Raw genomic sequence first — 17,363 nt, forward strand, 5'->3', positions numbered from 1 at the left:
GGAGAATGTGGGCGGCTTGTGACTCATGAATTCTCGGTGCTTGTCTTGGGGTGGAGTTGGTGCTGGTGGTGGAGGTAGTGGTGGTTGTTGCTACCGTTCCTTTCGCATTTCTTGTCGCTATAAAACCATGGCTGCTAGGGATCGACTCGTCGCGCGTCAATACGTGTAAGGCATCGTCGGACCAAGAGAAACAAGGAAGAACACTACCGCCGTGGAAATCGAGCTGTGCAGCGCCACTGCCCCCGGGTGGGGTATCTAGAGCATTGTCGGGCCACGGCGGAAGGGTATACACACTTGCTTCAGGAAAACATCAACCGAAGCTCAGGGAATCCGTTCACCGGAGTATACCTCCATGGCCGCGCCGTGGCTAGCATTGTAGTCGGCGTAATCCCTGGTAAAAATACATCCCCTAGCTTCGCAATCCTCTCTTACACACGTAGAAAACCTTGTCTGGCCGATTTTGGGCTAGAATCGCTAGTTATCCACGCGCTGGCCATGGCGCCGCCGCATGCATGCTCTGCGCCGCCGGTGTTCGGCGTCGGTTTTGGGTAGGGAGCGGACTATCGTTGATCCTCGGATGGGTGGCCACGATTAGATCGGTGTCGTACCCCTTCGTGGTCGGATCCATGTCGTCCGATCCAAATTAGTCGGATGGGAAGCAACCTAGCATTTTAAAATCTGGGGCATAGATCTCTGATCCAATAGCCCATATAATGTACCGGTTCAATCTAATCTAAACTATTGAAGTAGGATCTTGTAACACCCAAAATCCTAAGCATGTGATATAAGGAAATCAGTTAGACAAAAAAATAATCAAATTAAAGCACTCCTGATAAATAATTACACTTTAGAATTCACCCCTTTCTAAAGCAAATGGTCATAATAAAATAATGTTAGCTAAATCATATTTTGATAAAGATTTAGACATTTGAAAATTTTTTCTATCAAAACAAAGGAATCATAATTTAAAATTTGAATTTGGCTTGAATATTTGAATTTGGAAAAGAAAATGAAATAGAAAAGGGAAAGAGAAGAAAAGGGAAACAATATACACTATGAAGAAGGCAAAAAACATATATAAAATAATAAAACCACTTATTCATGCTGGTATTTTTTGTGCATTTATACTATATGTGAAACTCACACCAAAATTGAATTCAAATACTAAGCTTTGGATTTGAGAAAGAATCCAAGACAAAATAAATAAAAGAAAAGAAAAACCTGGCAGAACCGACCTGTGTCGAATCCCCCTCTTGGCCCAACTCCAGTCCGCGCAAATCAATCCTCGCGGCCCAACTCCTACCTCGCGCCAACCAGTGCCGACAGGCAGGCCCGGGGTTTGGTAGTCTCTCACTCACGCGCGTGCCACTGCCCGCGGGCCACTGCGATCAGCGCTTCACATGCTGGTATGTGGGCCCCGTGAGACAGACCCTTCTCCTTCTTTGGTGTCACTTGCTCGTGGGCCATAACTGTTAGTCATTTCTCCCAGCTGGGCCCTGTTGAGCATCACCGGGTTTGGTGCCGTTGCGCACCGAGCACCGTGATATCCGCGCGGTGGCCGAACCCAGTCAACCGCCCGCTCGCCTCGGTCGCGACCGTTGTACTCTCATCCTCGGGCCGTAAAACCTGAATTCCCGCACCCCTACAGTGTAAGGATAGGGAGGCTCACTAGGTATGGCAGAGCTGGGTTTGATTTGATCGAGCTTTCGTGGGCTTGTTTATACGTACTTAAATGTGAAGCCCAATAGAAGAAAGAAAGAAAGAAGGAACAATTGGATCTATACCATTAAAAGATCCAAACTTTAGATATATACCATGGACCCCACATGTCATTGACTCATGTGAACCCACATGTAAGTGAGATAGCAATGGTATGGATCCAAAGTGGTGATCTTTTAATGGTATGGATCCAAATTTCCCAAGAAAGAAAGGACTGAAGGAAAAAGTCACCCCCGAACTGGTTACTGGTGGGAAGCGCCGCAGCTCCACCTCGTCCGGTCCGGTGTGGTGTGGTGGACTGGGTGGGTGTCTCTGGCGGTGGTCGCCGATGCTGACCCCCTCGGCCGGCATACCGCCGCCCTCCCTCTCCGCAGCTAGCAGCCCCTCCACGTCCTACTCTCTCCTCTACCTTCCCCGACGATGCCGACGCCTTCCCGTCCCCCGAGCCTCCTCCAGCTTTGCCCCCAAGCGCTCGGCGCCGGTCCCCACCACCACCCTCCCGCCCGAGGCCCCCTCCACCTCCGCCGCTGTCGAGGCGCCGGCGCCCTTCTCGGTCACGGCCCCGGGGACCTACCGGGGAGGGGAGGACCCGCTCGTCTCCAAGCTCCGCACCCAGCTCGGCGTCATCCACCCGCTCCCGGCGCCCCCCATCAGCCGCTCCGTCGTCGGCCTCTTCGCCCTCTTCTTCTTCGTCGGCGCCGCCTTCGACAAGCTCTGGACGCTGCGGAAGCGCCGTCGCGCCGAGCGCGAGCTCAAGGTCAACGGCTCCTGGCCGCAGGTGCCCACCCCGAGCTTCTCCCTCTTCCTCGAGAAGGACCTGCAGCGCAAGGAGTCCGTCGAGTGGGTCAACATGGTGCTCGGCAAGCTCTGGAAGGTCTACCGCACCGGCATCGAGAACTGGATCGTCGGCCTGCTCCAGCCCGTCATCGACAACCTCCACAAGCCCGATTACGTCAACAGGGTCGAAATCAGGCAGTTCTACCTCGGCGAGGAGCCCCTCTCCGTCAGGAACGTCGAGCGCCGCACCTCAAGGCGGGCCAACGACCTGCAGTCAGTTCCCCTTCCCCACCACTTAGTATCATAGTAATGTTGTTTATCACTACTAGTGTCTCTACTAGTATCTTCTCTTTCTCTCCAATGGATTAGCTATTGGTTCCACCCAGGTACCAGATTGGCATCCGCTATGCCGGTGGAGCACGCATGGCATTGGCACTCTACTTGAAGTTCACCAAAGTACCGGTCGTCGTGCCGGTCTGGGTTCGAGATTTTGATATCGATGGGGAGTTGTGGGTTAAACTAAGGCTCATACCAACAGAACCGTGGGTGGGAGCCGTATCTTGGGCTTTTGTGTCCCTTCCCAAGGTTAAGTTTGAGCTTTCGCTGTTCCGGCTATTCAATCTTATGGGTATACACCTCCTCCTCCAAACTGTTAGCATTTCTAGTTGCAACTAAAATTTCATCATCCCTGCTGTTGGAAACTGAGCATAGTTGGTGCCTTCTAGCTTGAATGTACTTATGAATTTGGACTATTGATTCTCTTATGCGAGATGCATGACTTTGGTAGACTGTTATATATAAACGTGTCCTTGTAAAACACCATATTACTTTGTTCTGCACGTAGGTCTGGAGCTATTTCTGGGATACTATCGGGTGTTTCAGGTTTATAAGCAGTTTTTGTAAAACACCATATACTTGTGAGCAATTGGTCATGAAACTATCACATAGGTTCCATTATTGTTACATGTCATTATGGTCACATAGTTTTTAACTATTAAATGAAATTACAACATAAAAGGTGCTTCTTATATTAAGATCAAAATAGTATCAATATCCTCCATTTCTCTAGTATTTGGATGGTTGGCGAACTCCTTGCAAAGTCAGAAACCTGTTACCCTTTACCAAAAATAAATCTCTTCCCAAATTCAAAAGCCACTCTCAATCATAATCAGCCCGTTGATAAGCCACAAATAAAATTTTTTAATTCAAATTGACTCTTTTTGGTCAACATTCAGTTTCGTGTGTAGTAGCTAGTAGGTGTTGTTATTATTTGTTTCTGATTGTGGACCTTTTCTGTTCTTTCTTTTATTGATATTTCTACAGCATCATGTGTTACAAATTTGACACTTGGCTAACTATATGCTCACATCTTTTGCATGGACATGGTGCTTATCTCCACCAGCGATTCCTGTTCTGTCTATGTAAGCATGTTTGTCTTTAAACGTTATCACTGTTCAATGCTGTGCATTGTGCTGGTCCAACATTTATTCTTAGTAATCAAATGTTCCCTACAACTCGCAGTTACTGTTGGTGCATTTATTCTTATCACAGTTGCTATTTAGGCTTTTTTTTTTGCAACTACAAGATTATTGTTGTTACACCTGTCCCCATCTTTGATCCTCCTAACATGGTTATTCTAGGTCATGCTTGGTTGCTTAATTGGATATCACCTAGTTCCTTTAATGAATACGACTCATGGATTCCTTGAAATATCTCTAAGGATTTATGGTTAAAACATATAGCTCATATGAAATTGCATGCCTGCCTACAACTTCAATGTAGTTAACTGATATACATGTGATGTAGATAATATTCAGTATTTTGTTTGTATCATGTATCAGGAAGTCCGCGGTTGTTCCTAAATGCAATGTTCTTTGGAACAACTCTTGTTTGAACAATTTTGTATGCTTGTATTTCACATAGAAAGGTCTTGTTCACATCTAGCCATGACCTGATAAATTACAATCACCAGGTTTCTCACAGAACTTCTGACAGAAGATTTGCCACGTCTCTTTGTGCGGCCCAAAAAGATTGTCCTTGATTTTCAAAAGGGGAGAGCTATGGGACCTGTTTCAGGAAGTGTTGCAAGTGATATAATTCAAAATGTTGCAACTGACCTGATCCAAGAGGGGAATAAGGACTTTGTTGGAGAGCTATCAGTGACACTAGTTGATGCTAGAAAGCTTAGCTTTGTCTTGTTTGGTAAGAGGTCTTTGTTTGCCACTTGAATTCTACGATTCATGAAGAGATTTAGCATCTGCTTATTCTCCCTCCAGTGACAAATAAATGACGTCTCGACCACAGTGACACTGTTTCCAGGACACAACTTTGACTGCTAACTTTTGTTATAATATATTTGAAACATATTGCAAAATTTGCAATTATGGAACATTTTTATATAAAAAACTACTCATATCATTTTTTATATCAGAATTCAACAAAACCAGAGCCTTTTAGTCTCAAGCAAGTTGGGGTAGGATAGAGTTGAAACCGAACAAAAACCACAAGTCATTGTTCATGCACTTGGATTGTTGTTTTCCATGCACTGCTATTCAAGGTTAAATCTTTAGGTATTTTGCATCCTTTCAAGGATCTTTTTATGTCTCTTCCATGTCAACTTCGGGCTTTCCATGTCTCTCTTTTCATTGCTATCGCTCCTTAAGATCCAATTATGCACGAATGCCTCTAGAGGTCTCTTGAACATGTCTAAACCATCTCAATCGGTGTTGGACAAGTTTTTCTTCAATTGGTGCTACCTCGAGCCTATCACACATATCATTATTTCAGACTCGATCCCTTCTTTAATGGACACAAATCCAACACAACATACACATTTCTGCAACATTTATCTATTGGACATGTTGTCTTTTGTAGGCCAACATTCTGCACCATACAAAATAGCAGGTCTAAACGTCGTCCTATAAAACTTGCCTTTTAGCTTCTGTGTTAGCCTCTTTCCATGTAGAACGCCATATGTTTGATGCTATTTCACCCCCCTGCTTTGTTGCTATGGCTAACATCCTCGTTAATATCCTGTCATGATATAAACATCTAGAGCATTCATTCTTTCTACTCCTTAATAATCCTTTGGACTTGTTCCACCACCAAGTATCTTTAGCTTCACATCCACTCCCTTTGGTTGCTCCACACACCTTTGAGGCGACCTTATAAATGAAGGTTTCTATCTTCCCTTACATATTATTTGTGTTATCTTCTTCCTTCCAAGTGCCCTCGTTGATTGCCCTTTTTTGACGCCTCCTATTTCAGTTTCCACCACTTTGTTCTCGCAATCTTGGCTTGTTTATCCCTACGAGCACACACTTGAAAACAAAAGACCGACACCACAAGCTTACGTTGAGAGACAACACATTCCCCAGGTATCACCTTGCAATCCAAGGATGCTCGTTCTGCTTGTTTATCCTCTCTTCTTGTGAGGACATCAATTCAACTTGAGAGTATTGGCCATTACTATATGTCAGTAGATGAGATTCCTCTCTTCCTAAAGAAAGTGTTCGTTGTCAACAAGTCAAAAGGTACCGCAAAGTCCAAGACTTTCTCTCCCTCCCGATTCCTACTACCATACCCAACACCTTCATGCCCCTTGAGGTCTCCTCCCATGAAAAACTTCTCACTAATAGGTATAGTTCTAACAATGCTATCTAAGTCTCCCCAAAAAGTCACTTAGCACTCTCATTGGGGGTATACACACTAATTACGTTTAAGATCAAATCACCTACGACAAGCTTGACTAAGATAATTCTATCTCCTTGCCTTCTCACATCAACCACACCGTTCTTGAGGCTCTTATCATAAAAAAAATCCTACCTTATTTTTGTTTGCACTTGTCCCTATGTACCAAAGCTTGGAGTTGATATTGTCCACCTCCTTCGTTTTCTGACCCTTCTATTTAGTCTTTTGGACACATAAGATAAACTCTTAGTCGCTGCTTCAACTAACTTCTTTAACTTACCAGTAAGCGGCCCTACATTCCAACTACCTAAATGGTCGACTAACTTCTTTACCTTTTGCACCCGTCAATGATGTGAAGGCCCTTGCTCATTTTTCACTACATTAGGGCGATGATGTAGCGCGCCATTAAGAAAGCAGCGATCCGATTCTTGCTCATTTGACACCGTGCCCAAATCACGACACAATTTGTCACCAAGAGGGTGCTGATCTGGCCCTTGCCCATTTAGTACCATACCCTGGGTTCCAATATGGTGCATCGCTAAAAGGGTTATACCCCAACATTTTTGGGTTCTGTCTCAATTAGAAATGCTAGGTTTAACATTAGCTTGCCAAGGCTATCATAACTCTCCTTTACCAGGGCTTGGGACCTGCTATGTTGAGACAATATAGATGATTTTTTTATATCTAAACTCAACATATAGAAATATTTTGTAACCAAACTCTGGAATGGCTGACTTCAAACAGCCTAAAAATGCTATTTATTTGTGACCGGAGGGAGTAGTTAAGACTTAAGAGCCGATATCCAGCTCATCAATTGTTGTATTAAGTAAGAAAATGATGTGAATGGAAAATTTTCTTTTGGTAAATGAAGTCCAAAAGTAGAGTACAAGGCCCAACATTTTTTTGGGCCGACGTAAAATGACTTACATATTTTCTAGGTTCGGCAAGGTTTGTTTTAATCCTGTCCAAAGTAGCATAGCATCTTTTTCAGCTGGCTATATTTGCTAAGGAATTGGTTGAAAGGTTAATATCTCGACTGAAAGAAGCACATATCTGAGTGGTACTACCCTTAAGTATGGTAGCTCTTAGTTCAGCCAAAATTATGCGATAAAAAATACCTGTACAAGCTGGATAAAGCAGAAGTAAGAAAAGTCGACTCCTTTTGCTATGCTACCATTTTCATGTCGAGTTTGACACTACTTCTCGTGCAGGCAAGACAGATCCTTATGTTGTCATGATTATTGATGATCAAGTAATAAAGAGCAAGAAGAACAGTCAAACAACTGTGATTGGACTACCGGGAGAACCAATTTGGAATCAAGTAAAGCTTCAACTCTCTGAACACGTGTGTTTTCTGAAGACATATTTCATGCACGATATCATGCTTATAGATACAACATCAAACAGGATTTCCATATGCTTGTCGCAAATCCTCGCAAACAGAAGTTGACCATTCAAGTGAAGGATTCAATTGGTCTAACTGACATCACTATTGGCACCGGAGAGGTAAATTTGAGTGTGTGCAGAAGGCTTCCTTTTTGCAATGCCATTTATATTTGATATACACTACTGTGTCTACTATGCATAGATGGAAGACAGGTGAATAGGTCTGGTTTTCCTTGTCACCCTGGGCATGTTTTGATAAGTTGGGATGGGGGTTTCTGACAGTATTTTTGTCAGGTGGAGCTAGGGTCACTTAAAGATACAGTACCTACGGACAAAATCGTGACTCTATATGGAGGATGGGGTTTGTTTGGGAAGCGAGAGGCTGGGGAAGTTCTACTTCGGCTGACATACAAGGCATATGTCGAGGATGAAGAGGAAGAAGACGAGGCGGTGAGAAGCGAGATTGGTGCGGGTTACGCCTCAGACGAGGATGTGCTGGACTACGTTAGTGGCATGAGCAAGGGGACTGATTTCGTGGGTAAAGAAAGGGAAACTTTCATGGATCTTCTCGCCGCGCTGCTGGTGAGCGAGGAGTTCCAAGGCATAGTGTCATCCGAAACAGGAAGCTCGTCAAGAGAAGGTGAGCAGGCAGGCAGTGGACCAGAAGGCACAGACAGCGTCACTGTCCCTACTAGCGCTGCGGCGGCTGATACGGAGGCATCCACCGTGCCAAACAGCTCCACAGGTGAAGCTAATGTTGTGTGGTCTTTTATATCATGCATGATCTGCTTACCATAGTGACTAGGGGGCTCATGTGTTGGGCTTCAAATCTAGCTTACCTAACTTGCTTGGTACTGAACGGTATGACGTTGGTTGGGTTGGTGGCTTTCGTGCAGATACGGCTCTGGTGTGGCTGGCGGCCATAACGAGTGTGATGGTGCTGGTGTCCTCCAACCTCGGTGGCTCAGGCTACTTCAACCCGTGACCGTGAGTGAAGGCAACACTGGCTGTAACTTGTAAGGGTGACAACAAGAGAGTTCTCTTCTTGTTCTTTTTTTTTTCTTTTCTTTTGGAAGGCTAGTGAAGAGAGGCAACTGTGTATATTCATTTTTGCTGTCACCTCCTTCCGATTTGCTGAACATGGACCAGGATTTCTCCTGCTCGCGTCGCGGCAGGGGTCATTGCCATCGGTTACTGTTTCCAAGGCAAATGCGATTGTAGTTGTATCGTTAAAAAATATACCAAGAAAATTTAAGGCTGCCTTGTTAGGCATCAGCTTATGATTATGACGAGCTGTTTGAAGTACTTTTTTTTTTGGCTAAACAGGCCTTTTTGCGAATAGCTAATCATTCTCTCACATAGGAATAAGAACGTGATGAGATCAAGTTTAAAAAAACATTTTTTGCAGTTTTAACTCACACTTGTGGATCCTATATAATATGTTTTAATGAACTCATGAGATTTCGTGAGACCATAAATTCTACATGTAGAACTGTTTTGTCAAATACTGTAACAAAAGAGGTTTAATTTCATTGGTAAAGCTGTTTGTAGGAGTGAAGCTAACAAAACAACTCCATAATAAAATTAAACAGAACTTCATATTGTTCCAGTAAAAAAATGTAATGGAACTTTATATGTTCCAACAAAAAAATTGCAATTCGTTTTTTTTATTGATAATATTGTGGCTACCAGTACAGCGCTAGATGGATCACATGTATCTTATTTTTTCTGCGAACATGAAACGTTTACTTTTTCTTTGTTGGTGGTTACCGGTACAATGTTTGATGGATCACATTTATCTCATGAAACGTTTAATTCTTTTTGGTGTTGGATACCGGTACTTTTTACGTGATAAGCATAGATGGATTGCATGTACAGGGGCCACTGGCTATATATAAACAGAGGGTGCTGCTAGCACTCACTCCATTAATTTCCAGGGATGCACGCAGGCAAGGTGCGTCTCTCTCTCTCTCTGCTACATACATCCATTCAATGTCTTTCTAGTTAATTATTGTTTTTTTTTGTGGAATTTTGCACTTGGAAAAATGCCACTCCACTGCACATTCTCAGTTTAATTTGGAGGATCAATGGTAGCTAGCTAGAGCTACTAGAGACATACATGGCGGATCCTCTGGTGCGAGCGCGACCCAAAAGGAAGAAGGTCTTAGCGGACTACTTGGTGCGACTCCGATGGATTCCTGCCCTCTTCGTGGCCCTTCCAATATCTGCGCTGATCTACCTGAGCGTCTTCCTGGTGAACACGTGGTCCGCCATGAAATCCGAGAAGCGTCGACAGAAGGAACACCAGGAGAACGTAGAGGGTCGTGAAGCGTCTCAAGGAGAGGGATCCGAAGAGGGACGGCCTCGTCTGCACCGCGAGGAAGCCGTGGGTGGTCGTGGGCATGCGCAACGTGGACTACAAGCGCGCCAGACGCTTCGAGGTCGACCTCTCCGCGTTGAGGAACATCCTCGAGATCGACGCGGAGAGGATGGTCGCCAGGGTGGAGCCTCTCGTCAGCATGGCCCAGATAACCAAGGCTACCTGCCCCATGAACCTCTCGCTCGCCGTGGCTCCTGAGTTGGACGACCTTACCGTCGGTGGTCTGATAAACGGCTACGGGATTTCGGGGAGCTCTCACGTCTACGGCCTCTTCTCTGACACGGTTGTCTCCATGGAGGTCGTTCTTGCGGATGGGCAGGTCGTGAGAGCCACCATGGACAACGAGCACTCCGACCTCTTCTATGGCATGCCATGGTCGCAAGGCACGATCGGGCTCCTGGTTTCGGCTGAGATCAGGCTCGTTCGTGTGAAGGAGTACATGAGGCTCACGTACACTCCTGTCAGGGGCACCCTCAAGGAGATCGCGGAGGCTTATGCTGATTCGTTGTTCCTGCCGGCAAAGGTCCCTGACTTTGTGGAAGGGATGGTGTACTCGTCCTCGGAGGGCGTGATGATGACGGGCGTGTATGCCTCGGAACAGGAGGCGAGGAGGACGAAGGGCAGCGGCAGGATCATCAACCGTGTGGGCTGGTGGTTCAAGCCCTGGTTCTACCAGCACGCCGAGACGGCTCTCGAGAGGGGCGAGTTCGTGGAGTACATCCCCACGAGGGAGTACTACCATCGCCACACCAGGTCCCTGTACTGGGAAGGGAAGCTGATCATCCCGTTCGGCGACCAGCTCTGGTTCAGGCTCCTGCTCGGCTGGCTCATGCCGCCAAAGATCTCCTTGCTCAAGATCACCCAAGGCGAAGCCATCAGGAACTACTACCATGACAGGCACGTCATCCAGGAGACGTGCTGCTGCCCCTTCACAGGCTCAGCGACGCGCTGGAGTTTGCTCACCGTGAGCTGGAGGTCTACCCAGTGTGGCTGTGCCCGCATCGCCTGTTCAAGCTCCCCGTGAAGACGATGGTGCGGCCGGAGCCAGGATTCGAGCAGCATCGCAGGAAGGGTGACACCAGCTACGCGCAGATGTTCACCGACGTTGGCTTCTACTACGCCCCCGCCCCTGTTCTGCGGGGCGAGGACTTCGACGGCGCCCAAGCCGTGCACCGGCTGGAGCAGTGGGTCATCAGCAACCACGGCTACCAGGCGCAGTACGCCGTGTCTGAGCTCAGCGGCAAGGACTTCTGGAGGATGTTCGACGCCTCCCACTACCACCACTGCCGCCGCAAGTACGGCGCCGTAGGGACCTTCATGAGCGCCCACTACAAGTCCAAGAAAGGCAAGAAGACACAGGAGGAGGTGCTCCAGGCTGAAGCTGAAGCTGCGGATGCTGACGTGGTCGATGCAGTGACCAGCTGAAAGAATCTGTTGTAACTCAGTGAAAACGAGATTCGAGAGAATGGAGAGGAATAGTGCAAAATGACAGTTGTGTTGGCTTTATTGCAGGGAAGACAGGTTTATATACATATGACATGGGTCATCCCTAAGGGGTGTGTCCCTTGGGGATGTGTTTGTCGAGCCCCTTTGGTCACAAAATATTGTAACACTCCCCCTTGATCCAAGTCCATTTGATCATCTGTCAGCTGTCTTCCAAGATATTATCTCCTCAAAAACCCTGTGGGAAAAATAAGGAGTACACAATGTCTTTTGGATTATGAGTAAAACTCATATTGAACTCCAAAAGAAAATATGCTAAAATGATAAAATGACAGACCCAATTTGTACAGCCCAGACAGGTGGCCCATGAGGCCCATCTAGACGAGTCCATATGAACAAACAGTTAAGGTTTCAACCCTAACCGTTCGTCTCTCCTTCCTGGTGGCGGCCGCCCAAGGCCATGGCGGCGCGGTCGAGCGAGCAACCGGCCCTGGCGTGTGGGCAGCAGCCTCAGTGCGCGGGCCCCAGACGGCGCGGCCCCTCGGCGGCGCACACCCTGGGCGCGCGCGGGATCGGCCCGGCAGCGCGGCGGTCCCTAGCCCCGTCGGCGTGCGTTCCGCCGCCCGGCGCGCGCGGGCGTGGCCCCGGCTACCCGGCGCAGGGCGGCGGCACAGGGCGCGGCCTCCCCCTGTGGCGCAGGCGCGCAGCCTCAGCACGGAGGCGGGCGTGCGCGGCCTCCCCCTGTGGCGCGGGCGCGCAGCCTCAGCACACAGGCGGGCGGGCGGGGCCTCCCCCTGTGGCGCGGTCCTAGCCGTGGCCTTCCCCGGCGGGCGCGAGCGCAGGCCTAGGCGCGGCGGCCCGGCCGCTAGCGAGCGGCCCCCTGCGCGCATGGGCGCGGCCACCCCGGCGGCGCGATTGCCCACGGTGGCGGGGCACCGGCGGCCCATGCGCGGCACCCCAGGGCGCGGCGGCCTCCGGCCAGATTGGCGCGCGCAGCCGGCGCACGGCGCGACCCGCGGCTGGGTTGGCCTCTCCCGGCGGGCGCGGTGCCCCTAGCCCCGACGGCGCGAGGCGCGACGCGGGTGCGCAGCCCCCTGGGCGGGACTTCATCAGTAGCGCGGGCGCGTGGCCCCCTGCGCGGGCAACGGCCCGGCGGCGCACGTCATGGACCCACGGCGCGACACTGGCGGCTAGCTCCTCCGGCGAGGTGCAGCCCAGGCGAGTGTCCGGCGCGAACGCGCGAGCGCGACCCAGGCATGGCCAGCCAGGCGCGGCTCTGTCGTCGTGCGGCAAGCAGCGGCTTGGGCGTGGCCACCCCGACCCAGGCGCGGGCGCGCGACCCGGCTTGTTGTCGCGGCGGTTGCAGAGGAACACGCAAGGCAACGAAAAAAATAGTTGCAAACTCCACTACGTATGGAAAAATGATGGATTTGCATTTTACCTTCCGTCAGACATGTTGTTAATGTCGAATAGGAATTCACATCTTGGCCAACGCATGTGGCCCGAGCCGTGTCACCGGCTGCTAGATCCCGTTGGCCAGAGAAACTTCGCAGGAAGCTTCATCTTCTAGTGCCGCTGAACGGTAAACGAGCACCGCTCCCCGCATGCCTGCGGCCTACCGATTGCCATGCCGAGCGAGGCAAAGTAGCCTGCCCGGCCAGGCTCCCTCGAAACTCTTTCTTCTGTGATCTCACGAGCGTGCTGATAACATGTTGTAACTTAGTGAAAACGAGATTCGAGAGAATGGAGAGGAATAGTGCAAAATGACAGTTGTGTTCGCTTTATTGCAGGAAAGACAGATTTATATACATATGACATGGGTCATCCCTTAGGGATGTGTTTGTCGAGCCCCTTGGATTGGTCACAAAATATTGTAACAGAATCCTCCATCCATCAAAATAATGCATGCACGCATGAAGTCATCAGCCGAATCCTCAAAGTTTGACTAGCTATATATATAGATAATAATCTTAGTGTTTGTATCTTTAATAAATGCGTATATTGTAAAAATCTCAATGTTATCTCTCCAAAGTCTCACTGTCAAGCCTGGAGACAGAGAGAGAGAGACATGCATGAGGAAGATGTAGAGACAGACATTTGTATGTTGATTCCGGAAGCTACCCAATAATTCAGATGCAAAAGTCTTGTCTATTAAAGAATTTATACAAAGATTTCATTAGAAGTGCTTCGTTGTGCTTTCTGAGGTGAACGATGTCGAGGCCACCATGTGCTTTTGAGTTGCACGCCTGAAAGTCGCCTAGAGGGTGGGTGAATAGGGCAAAACTGAAATTTACAAAGTTAATCACAACTACAAGCCGAGTTAGCGTTAGAAATATAATCGAGTCCAAGAGAGAGGGTGCAAAACAAATCGCAAGCGACTAAAGAGTGTGACACGCGGATTTGTTTTACCGAGGTTCGGTTCTCGCAAACCTACTCCCCGTTGAGGAGGCCACAAAGGCCGGGTCTTTTTCAACCCCTTCTCTCTCTCAAACGGTCCCTCGGACCGAGTGAGCTTTCTCTTCTCAAATCAACCGGGAACAAAACTTCCCCGCAAGGACCACCATACAATTGGTGTCTCTTGCCTCAGTTACAAGTGAGTATTGATCTCAAGAAAGAAAGAGAAAGAAGAAAGCAATCCAAGCGCAAGAGCTCAAAAGAACACAACAAATCTCTCTCACTTAACACTAAAGCTTTTGTGGAATTGGGAGAGGATTTGATCACTTGGGTGTGTCTTGTATTGAATGCCTAGCTCTTGTAAGTGGTTGGAAGGTGAAAAACTTGGATGACTTGAATGTGGGGTGGTTGGGGTTATTTATAGCCCCAACCACCAAACAAGCCGTTTGGTGGAGGCTGCTGTCGCATGGCGCACCGGACAGTGTCCGGTGCGCCAGCCACGTCACCAGGCCGTTGGGTTCCGACCGTTGGAGCTCTGACTGCTGGGCCCGCCTGGATGTCCGGTGGCGCGTGCCCGACTTCTGCGCGCTCTGGCACGCATTAATTGCTTCTGCAGGTGACCGTTGGCGCGAAGTAGCCGTTGCTCTGCTGGCTCACCGGACAGTCCGATGTGCACCGGACATGTCCGGTGAATTATAGCGGAGCGGATTCCCGAAGCTGGCGAGTTCAGAGTCCCTCTCCTCTGGAGCACCGGACATGTCCGGTGAATTATAGCGAAGCGCCTCTGAAAATTCCCGAAGGTGCGAAGTTTGGCTTGGAGTCCCCTGGTGCACCGGACAGTCCGGTGCGCCAGACCAAGGCTGCCTTCGGTTATCCCTTGCTCCTTTTGTTGAACCTATTTCTTGGTCTTTTTATTGGCTAAGTGTGAACCTTTGGCACCTGTATAACTTATACACTGGAGCACACTAGTTAGTCCAATTATTTGTGTTGGGCAATTCAACCACCAAAATCAATTAGGAAAATAGGTGTAAGCCTAATTCCCTTTCAATCTCCCCCTTTTTGGTGATTGATGCCAACACAAACCAAAGCAAATATGGAAGTGCATAATTGAACTAGTTCGCATAATTGTAAGTGCAAAGGTTACTTAGAATTGAGCCAATATAAATACTTATAAGATGCGCATGGATTGTTTCTTCATTTTTAACATTTTGGACCACGCTTGCACCACATGTTTTGTTTTTGCAAATTCTTTTGTAAATCCTTTTCAAAGTTCTTTTGCAATTAGTCAAAGGTAAATGAATAAGATTTTGCAAAGCATTTTCAAGATTTGACATTTTCTCCCCCTGTTTCAAATGCTTTTCCTTTGACTTAAACAAAACTCCCCCTTGATAAAATCCTCCTCTTAGTGTTCAAGAGGGTTTTAAGATATTGATTTTGGAAATACTATTCTCTCCCCCTTTTGAACACAATGAGATATCAACTTGAAAATCATATCAATTGAAAAACTTCTTTCTAAAATTAAAATCAAAATTTTAGTTTGGTGGTGGTGCGGTCCTTTTGCTTTGGGCTCATGCTCTCTCCCCCTTTGGCATAAATCGCCAAAAACGGAATCATTAGAGCCTTTTCCTAACTACTTTCTCCCCTTTGGCAAATAAAACATGAGTGAAGATTATACCAAAGACGGAGAGTTGCTTGGAGCGACGGCGAAAGATGAGTTACGGAGTGGAAGCCTTTGTCTTCGCCGAAGACTCCAATTCCCTTTCAATACACATATGACTTGATTTGAAATTCACTTGAAGACATATTAGTTATAGCATATAAAAGAGATATGATCAAAGGTATACTTATGAGCTATACATGCAAGATATCAAAAGAAATTCCTAGAATCAAGAATATTTAGCTCATGCCTAAGTTTGTTAAAAGTTTGTTCATCAAGTGGCTTGGTAAAGATATCGGCTAATTGATCTTTAGTATTAATGTATGCAATCTCGATATCTCCCTTTTGTTGGTGATCCCTTAAGAAATGATACCGAATGGCTATGTGTTTAGTGCGGCTATGCTCAACGGGATTATCTGCCATGCGGATTGCACTCTCATTATCACATAGGAGAAGAACTTTGGTTAATTTGTAACCATAGTCCCTAAGGGTTTGCCTCATACAAAGCAATTGCGCGCAACAATGGCCTACGACAATATACTCGGCTTCGGCGGTAGAAAGAGCGACGAAATTTTGCTTCTTTGAAGCCTAAGACACCAAGGATCTTCCCAAGAACTGGCAAGTCCCCGATGTGCTCTTTCTATTAATCTTACACCCCGCCCAGTCGGCATCCGAATAACCAATCAAATCAAATGTGGATCCCCTAGGATACCAAAGCCCAAACTTAGGAGTATAAACTAAATATCTCAAGATTCGTTTTATAGCCGTAAGGTGAGCTTCCTTAGGGTCGGCTTGGAATCTTGCACACATGCATACGAAAAGCATAATATCCGGTCGAGATGCACATAAATAGAGTAAAGAGCTTATCATCGACCGGTATACCTTTTGATCCACAGACTTACCTTCCATGTCGAGGTCGAGATGCCCATTGGTTCCCATGGGTGTCTTGATGGGTTTGGCATCCTTCATCCCAAACTTGCTTAGAATATCTTGAGTATACTTCGTTTGGCTTAGGAAGGTGCCCTCTTGGAGTTGCTTCACTTGAAATCCCAAGAAGTACTTCAACTCCCCCATCATTGACATCTCGAATTTCTGTGTCATGATCCTACTAAACTCTTCACATGTAGATTCGTTAGTAGACCCAAATATAATATCATCAACATAAATTTGGCATACAAACAAATCATTTTCAAGTGTTTTGGTAAAGAGTGTAGGATCGGCCTTTCCGACTTTGAATCCATTAGTGATAAGGAAATCTCTAAGGCATTCATACCATGCTCTTGGGGCTTGCTTGAGCCCATAAAGCGCCTTAGAGAGTTTATAAACATGGTTAGGGTACTCACTATCTTCAAAGCCGGGAGGTTGCTCAACATAGACCTCTTCCTTGATTGGTCCATTGAGGAAGGCACTTTTCACGTCCATTTGATAAAGCTTGAAGCCATGGTAAGTAGCATAGGCTAATAATATACGAATTGACTCAAGCCTAGCTACGGGTGCATAGGTTTCACCAAAATCCAAACCTTCGACTTGGGAGTATCCCTTGGCCACAAGTCGGGCTTTGTTCCTTGTCACCACACCATGCTCGTCTTGCTTGTTGCGGAACACCCATTTGGTTCCTACAACATTTTGATTAGGACGTGGAACTAAATGCCATACCTCATTCCTCGTGAAGTTGTTGAGCTCCTCTTGCATCGCCACCACCCAATCCGAATCTTGAAGTGCTTCCTCTACCCTGTGTGGCTCAATAGAGGAAACAAAAGAGTAATGCTCACAAAAATGTGCAATACGAGATCTAGTGGTTACCCCCTTATGAATGTCGCCGAGGATGGTGTCGACTGGGTGATCTCGTTGGATTGCTTGGTGGACTCTTGGGTGTGGCGGCCTTGGTTCTTCATACTCCTTGTCTTGATCATTTGC

General features: G+C 47.4%; 2 protein-coding genes and 1 pseudogene across 4 annotated transcripts; all 3 read left to right on the top strand.

Annotated features, from left to right (window-relative positions):
* The first annotated feature begins 1,926 nt into the window (after positions 1-1,926).
* Positions 1,927-8,858, top strand: LOC103654090 (tricalbin-3). Of its 2 annotated transcripts, XM_008680890.4 has the most exons (8): positions 1,927-2,769; positions 2,883-3,124; positions 3,899-3,917; positions 4,469-4,698; positions 7,398-7,507; positions 7,594-7,692; positions 7,867-8,317; positions 8,469-8,858. In XM_008680890.4, exons 1-8 carry the CDS (start codon positions 2,048-2,050, stop codon positions 8,555-8,557), a joined length of 1,962 nt encoding a protein of 653 aa, XP_008679112.1. In that variant the 5' UTR covers positions 1,927-2,047; the 3' UTR covers positions 8,558-8,858. The 2 variants fall into 2 exon arrangements, with proteins under 2 accessions (XP_008679112.1, XP_020408276.1); XM_020552687.3 differs by lacking the exons at positions 3,899-3,917; positions 4,469-4,698 and having other exon boundaries at positions 1,929-2,769.
* A 637-nt stretch (positions 8,859-9,495) lies between these two features.
* On the top strand, positions 9,496-9,933 carry LOC113633878 (uncharacterized; the record flags this gene model as incomplete). Its single annotated transcript, NM_001150333.1, is given in 2 exon segments — positions 9,496-9,891; positions 9,893-9,933. Coding segments are annotated over 2 exon segments (241 nt in total), but the record flags the coding sequence as incomplete, so codon positions are not given.
* LOC100276578 (uncharacterized) lies at positions 9,498-11,580 on the top strand (annotated as a pseudogene). Its single transcript, NR_159931.1, has one exon. The product of NR_159931.1 is annotated as an uncharacterized protein (transcript).
* The last annotated feature ends 5,783 nt before the right edge of the window (positions 11,581-17,363 follow it).

Source organism: Zea mays, chromosome 4 (assembly GCF_902167145.1).
Source record: "Zea mays cultivar B73 chromosome 4, Zm-B73-REFERENCE-NAM-5.0, whole genome shotgun sequence".
Lineage (NCBI taxonomy): Eukaryota > Viridiplantae > Streptophyta > Magnoliopsida > Poales > Poaceae > Zea > Zea mays.